Source organism: Triticum urartu, chromosome 6A (assembly GCF_056163025.1).
Source record: "Triticum urartu cultivar PI428250 chromosome 6A, HENAU_Tu73, whole genome shotgun sequence".
NCBI classification, from domain to species: Eukaryota; Viridiplantae; Streptophyta; class Magnoliopsida; order Poales; family Poaceae; genus Triticum; species Triticum urartu.
Window position 1 is genome coordinate 481,028,267 of NC_141878.1, and position 7,530 is coordinate 481,035,796.

The window sequence follows — 7,530 nt, forward strand, 5'->3', positions numbered from 1 at the left end:
AGGGGGTGAGCGATCAAGGGCAATGGGGGCACGGCGGTGGCAAGCAGAGGCAAAACTTCGATTTACACTCGAAGAAGAAGAGGGGAACGACGGTTACAATATTGGAGAAGGCACAGAGGGTAAATGAGCAGTGCCCCTGCGGTTTCCTCTTTTTTATGGGGAAGGCGCGTGGTGCATCTTTACTATTCATCGCTGGGTGACGCAAGCGTGCTACGACCGTTCCACGCACGACCCCCACGTCACGTACTCAATGCGGGTCGTGGGGAAACGCAACCGGCGACTGATAAGGTTAAAACTCTGCCACACATGCCCGCGCATCGTTCTGGGCCTGGCCCAACAATGCCTCGCGCTTATGTGTTGCCTAGGCCCAGAGGCTCCTGTCGGTGTACAAAAGTAGGGGCCTTTCTGTACCCCTTTACTTGTGCACGGGCAGTCGTAGCCATGCATGCGATCGTGCTTGGTGAGGCAAAAGAAGCAAAGGTACGAGACTGCCAAGGCAGTACTCAAGCCAGAGGCGCGACGAGCAAAGGGGCAAGATGGACTTCCCCCGGCAAGGCCCTTGCCGGGGCGGCCTACGTAGCCCCGGCAAGAGCCTTGCTTGGGCGACTTGCCCCACACCAGCGAGGCCACCACCCTTGAGCCTGAGAGCTCTGACACCATCAACAACGTCGAGACCAAGACTCAGGGGCGCCCGCATGGTGGCATGCAGATCTTTGTGAAGACCAAAGGCCTACGAGTCTAGATAAGAACCAGAAGAAGAAGACCCCCGACAAAAATCCTTGCCAGGGACGGCTGAAGAGACCCCGGCAAGACCCTTGCCGAGGGCATCTGCGAGGCCACGGCTAGGCCCACACCCACCAACGTTTCACTACCCCGCGGCCGTTCCGACGCGGCAACCGGCCCGCCAACTAGGCAAGCGCCTGCGTGGCTGCATGCAGGTTCTAGGCCAGCTAGTCAAGCACCTGCGTGGTGGCGTGCAGATCTTCGTGAAGATCCTGTCACCGCACCAACACAACAACCAGCCAGCCAGCATGGCACTGCATGCCTCGTCAGCTTGGATGCGCGTCAAAGCAAGGCGAGGCGGCGACGGGCGAGGCGAGCTCTGTTGCGACCCCCGATAAAGCAAGAGGGCACATAGGAAGCACATTAAATGCATTTGTCCTACGGTGTCAGGCGATAAACTTGTACACCGTATATACTTTCCACCTCCTGTGTGCCACTGCGGTGACCCCTTTGACATATAAAAAGAGGCCCGAGGCATACTGGAGAAGGATTAAGACTTTTTAAACTGAGCATGCATAGTAGCTAGTCCAAGATAATAGAATCCTTTGAACTTGCACCAAGGCCCGTCACCTGCATCAGGCGTCACCACAGCAGCCATCGAAGGAAAAAAATAACGGATCACCTTCTCACACGAGCTCGACGCGGCTCCATCGCTGATATGCAGATTTGCGAACCTCCAAGGTGGCTCACCAAAAGTGAAAACATTACTGTTCAACGAATCAGACCAGGGCAACACCCCGGACACACCGTCAAACTCCAGATCTGGCACCCCCGCACGGCTAAGACATCGGAGGAGGAAACCATACCTGTCATCCATGAACCACGAACCAAACACAGGATCCATCATCTTCCAGATGTCGTCGACAAGGTTGTCAGAATCGCGATTTTGAATTGGATCAGAGTTTCGATGGCAGGATCGCAAATCGTAGAATTTTCACTATCAGGATAGTAGAAACGTAGATTCTAAGAACTAAAATCATAAAATCATATATGTTAGTTTGGATCGTAAAGTCGTAGAATTGTATAACAAAATCACGATTCTAACAACCTTGGTCGACGATCCAGATCACAATCTGCATCTGTTTCTGGACTACCTCCCAAGCTCCGCGCCGACGTTGGGGCAAACGTCGTCGCAACGACAGAGTCCGAAGACACATGTCTACCACGAGGATTCTGTCACCGCCACGCCATCCTTACTTGAGCAGACTGGTTTTTAAATCCATCCTCAACAATAGGACTGATGGCCTCGTCAGGAAAGAATTCGAAGAATCTTTATTCAGCAACGTCATCGTCACTGTTAAAGCCAAGACGATGAACAACCTAAAACCTAGACTACAAGGATCTAAAAACGATCCACACGCGTGGATCCGACGTTCATCACTTACGACCGAGGTCGCTGGCGGAGGGAAGCTGCCGAAGGACAGCACTAGAAGAGGAAAAAGACTCGGGGCGATGAAATCCTGCGTCTGTATCGTGTTCTGAAAAAAAAATATAGTACGGCAAATCGTCCTCAAACCCTGACCTGATTTTTACCGTCCAGCCCGGCCGGCCCGCCGCTTGTACTTAAAATTACGCCGGCACCCCTGGGCCCGTGCCGCGTTTGCGTGCGGAGAACACTTTGCGCCTGAGATGAAAGAGAAAGTCAGCGACCTGACCTCCCACCATCGTCCATGCATGTCTCTTCTCCTCTCTCCAGAGGAGGAAAAGAACAGTGTCCACTCCCAGTGACTGCCGGCTTCCTCTCTCCTCGCGCCCCCCTCCGCTCAGTCCCTCTCCTTCTCTCTATCGCACAGACAATTTTGTCCTCTAGGGAGCACCAAACCACACATGACACGCCATCTCCCACATCTCTCTCCACAAAAGACAGGCAGCCTGCAGTTGCACAGCCTTTCCCTCCCTCTCTCGCGTATCATCTCCGTCGACCTCTCTCCACAAAGCTAGCTAGCTCTTGAGTCTTGAGTTCGTGTGAATTTGCCAAGCATAAAGCACGAGCTAGCTCTAGGCTGTCTTGCTGCCTACTTGGTATACTTGATATATACATACATACACACCAGAGAGGGAGAGAGAGAAAGGGGTAGTCATGTGCGACTACTTCTTGAAGAGGGCTGAGGGCCACCAGCAGGCCGGAGACCTCACCGACATCGTCCGAGCCGGCGGGGCCATGCCGGCTGGCTCTGCGGATCCCCCGTCGACGGCCACCGAGTGGCTGCAGCTGCCGGCTGACCCGATCCTCTTCCCGCTGCCCCAGACGTCGTCCTCGGACGGTGCTGGGCCGAGCAGCGCAGACGCTCTCGGTGACCCGTTCTCCGGCCTCCCGGATGCCTTCAGCACCGACTACCCCTCCTCCTCCGGCAGCGCCGCCGCCGACTTCTTCGACGCCGTCCAGGACGCGATGGGTGTCGGCATGGCCAAGCAGGTCGGCTTCGTCGACACGACCGGCTGCGGCGGCGGTGGAACAACTGCCGGTGCTGGTGGCGGGTTCCTGGACATGAGGAATCACCATATGTTTCCAGGGGAGATGCCGATGCGCGGGCTGTCGCCGTACGCGCTGATGGGCGGTGGCGCGGCGAAGCTCGGCGTGCCGATAGCCGGGCACGGGCTGGCGGCTGGCCCGTGCGCGTTCGACGCCGTCGCAGGGCTGCAGATGTCGTCCTCACCGCGTGGCGGGGGGATCAAGCGCAGGTTCGGCACCGGCCATCGTTAGCTAGCTGTCTGTTCAGTCAGATCTACACAAGTGCGCCTTAATTTCTTCGATTCCTCCCGACAAGTGTAATTAAGCACGGAGTTCCTTGTCGTCGGGGCACTGTTCAGGGGTTCGTAATTTAGGGAAAGTTTGCAGCTCCATTTCCTCCTACCGTGCTTAGTTTTTCCTCATTCTGCAACTCCCAAGAATGTAAGGATCGAGATGAAAGAAGAAACTTAAATGCATCGCCAGTTTTGGGACATGACAAAAACAGCAATATTTTGTAGGAGTAGCAAGAAAAAAAAAATTATACTTGAAACTCAATCTTTACATGTACACCAGAATACAAGATACCTAGACTATATCCCCCAGAGCTCGTAGTTATTACAACGGATTGAGACTTAGCAAGACTGTTACAACAAACCCTAGTTTTCAGTTTCCTTTAGCTTCAGATGTTTAAGCACATGTACTACTGGTTGCTCAAAACTCTGTGTGTGGATGCTGGATGGATGTCTAAATTAAGGTGGTGGTCTCGTGTTTGATGCAGGAAGAACCAGGCAAGGAAGGTGGTGTGCATCCCAGCACCTGCAGCAGCAGTGGCTGGGAAGACCACTGGGGAGGTTGTTCCTTCTGATCTCTGGGCTTGGAGGAAGTATGGCCAGAAGCCTATCAAAGGTTCCCCATACCCAAGGTACGACATGGAGCACCCTATTAATCTCTCTCTGCTGGTACTGGTATATAGTTGCATCTCTTTCACTCAGTCTCTCTCTCTCTCTCTCTCTCTCTCTCTCTCTAGTTCTCTTCTGCTCCATGTAGAGTATATATCAGGCCAGGGTATGTGTGCCTGTAATAATTATGGGGATCATGTAATCATAGTAAGAGCATGCATGCTCAAACTCACATAGATTCTCCTCCTCAACGAGGAGAGAAAACACTCGAACATATGCATTCCTCTCTTCTGTAATATTTCTAGTATCTGGTTAGTTGCAGAAGAATATGATAAGCTAGCTTGCATCTATTCCAACTGGCAAGTGGGGAAGCTAGTACCTCATTGAACTGTTATGTTTTCTTTTTCTGTTGGAGTTGTATTTATTACTTTGTCCTTTCAGCTTGACATCTCCAGTTTAATTGTACAGTTCAAACAATGTTTATAGTGAATTCAAGTAGGCTCACACTTTCATATTGGTTTCTCACCACAAGGATTATGTGTTGGGTTGAACAAATAAACCGACCATGTGGTGATCTCCTTCATACATTCATCAACATTTTTGCTGCTTCAAGTTTAGTATGAAATTAGCTTGTCCTATTTAAAGTTAATGCATGTCAAGAAAAAAGTTTGACCCGTGCACAGTTATAAGAAGATTGGAGATTATATATGACCTTACTTACTACTTTGTCAAACTAGCTAACTCAATATTCCATTCATCCAAAATATACATAAGATAACCAACCATTATTGAATTAATAATGTTTCAGTAGGTGGCTACATCTGGCATGCATATGCTTACACGGCTTCTTTTGTAAGACGTGGTTCATCGACAACTGAAACTAATCAACTTTCCTAGTATTGGTTGAAACTAATCTGTTTAAAATTAACAAATATGAAATGATTAAGTTCGGCAGGTTGGGGACACTCTGACACCATGTGTATACTTCCGAAAATCTTAACATCCTTTTGCAACTTCATTTTTTATTTTTTTATCATGACATAATTTAAAGCATTCTAATTATATGGTGGCTAAATAAATTAATATTTAAATGACATAAGTATGAGGTATTGTTTATCAAGGAATTGACATCCCATTGCCTAAGAAATGCATACTACAATGTCAAAATTTACACATACCCACCAGTCTCAAATAAAAATAGTTCCGCTCTTTAGCCTTTTCATTTTTCTTCTTATTAAAATACCTCTCATCTGCCAATTCATTTTTAGTCCTATGTCAATGTCATAAAAACAGAGCTATTTTTTCACAGGGAATAAAAAGAGAGCTAATTAACTCCACTTGTACTTGCATATGCCTTGTTTTAGTTGGATGTGTGATGGAGGAAATGTTTTTTCAATTCTTTAATGTTTTTATGGTTTTACTTAACTTAGTACTATATATGTGTGTTAGTTGCATCCATGATGTTTCGTGGAAAGTTTGAAACACTTTATGATGTACTGCAGCAAACGGGGACACCAGTGTGTGCCCCTGGTCATCAAACAATTCCCAGTGATGTAACTAGGGTGTGGTAGTACATATCATATGCTCTAGAATCCACAATAGATTTCTGACGAAACTTTTTACCATGCATTGCATGTCCAGAGGGTACTACAGATGCAGTAGCTCCAAGGGGTGCCCTGCACGGAAGCAAGTGGAGCGCAGCCGGACGGACCCCAACATGCTGGTCATCACCTACACCTCGGAGCACAACCACCCGTGGCCGACGCAGCGCAACGTGCTCGCCGGCTCCACTCGGTCCCACTACGCGAAGAACAGCAGCAACACAGATGCAGCTTCGTCCAAGAACAGCAAGAACTCCTCGCGCAACCAGCACAAGCCAGTCGTCAAGGCAGAATCAAAGGACCAATCCGCCGCCACCCCGGCCGCGACGAGCACGACCACCACGGCGACCACAAGCACCGGCAACAACACACCTCCGATGGCTGTGAAAGAGGAGGCCGAAATGGAGAGAAGGATAGGCGGTGATACTACAGCAACGGTGGGTTATTACAGTGACCATCTCCTGCAGCAGATGTTCAGCCAGAGCTACAGGCCGATGATGCCCGAGGAGGCCGGCGGCTATCACCAGCAGGACGACTTCTTCGCCGACCTCACTGAGCTGGACTCCGACCCTGTCAGCCTCATCTTCTCCACGGAGTACATGGAGGCCAGACCTGGCAAGGAGAAGGCAGCAGCCAAGGACGACGTGGATTCATTATTCATGATGGACTGGGCGCCCGCTAGTGCTGCTGTTACTACTTCTGCAGGGAGCGCACTTGAGCAAGGGGACATGGGTTTATGAGTTTTGACGTCAATTAGTTACCTTAAAACATACCAGGCTTGCACCATCGATGCATGTGCAAATGCAAACACCACATTTGAGGACATCTCTAGCTAGATATAGGCTTGAAATAACCTTGATGATAACAGGAGCAAGAAAAGATAAGTATGGGTTTCCCCCTCTCTCTTTACTCTTTATATTAGTTATTACACACTGATGCGTGCTCCTTCCTGATGTTATTGAGTATGGTTTTGTTGGAGATGATCTAGTATATAGTACATTTTTTTCCTGGTACATTCAGATAGTAGGAGGTAAGACAAACAGTCTTTCAAATGGAAAATAATAGAGAACCGGGCCAGGCGGTTTTCAGTGGCTTCTCGTTCTTCAGAATATGAAGAACATGGACTTGTTTCTTGTTAATTATTCATGTTTAGAAGAACCCGGTGTCCACACTATGATTTTCAGGGATTTTCTGAGTTTATCTTCATGCTTCCAGGCGGACTATGTCGAATGTGAGCGCATGGATGAAAGTGTTACTGAGAGTTTAGTTAATGGAGTTATAGTTGCTCATCTATGTTGTACATATGAAGAACAACAATGTATATCACTATTGTAGACCTTTTTTTTTGGCCTACACTTCAACATTTGGTGTCCATCTTACTTTCTGAAGAGTGCAATGGACAATTATGAGGAACAATGGGAGGCTATGTCTGTGTTGTATTGGTGGGACGTCTTTAATTCAGCCTCGGCGCTTGAGGACCATGAGCCCCTCATGGTGTTGTTGACAGTTATGTGCAACCAAAGTGTGACCCCGGTGCCGATATCAGTTGTTCTCTAGCCTCTCGCACCATATAATCAAATTCATTCATAAGGATAAGAGTAGCTACCTTTTTAGCCTTAGGGTTGTTTATAACAGGTAACTCGTAGAACAATATTTGCAAAGTGGAATGAGTACACATAAATCTTCTTTCAAGTTTAAGAACAAGTGCTAAAATAGCTTCGGAGTAACCATTGGTTCTTTTAAGAATAGAAATATCAATGCAAACCAATGTTCCCATACAAGTAAAGAGTTCCTA

The 7,530-nt window shown here is 48.5% G+C and overlaps 1 protein-coding gene across 1 annotated transcript; it reads left to right on the forward strand.

The window, feature by feature from the left end:
• Positions 1-2,459: 2,459 nt before the first annotated feature.
• Positions 2,460-7,098, forward strand: LOC125514214 (uncharacterized). Its single transcript, XM_048679503.2, has 3 exons — positions 2,460-3,465; positions 4,014-4,157; positions 5,776-7,098. The coding sequence occupies exons 1-3, from the start codon at positions 2,864-2,866 to the stop codon at positions 6,473-6,475; spliced, it is 1,446 nt and encodes a 481-aa protein (XP_048535460.1). The 5' UTR covers positions 2,460-2,863; the 3' UTR covers positions 6,476-7,098.
• The last annotated feature ends 432 nt before the right edge of the window (positions 7,099-7,530 follow it).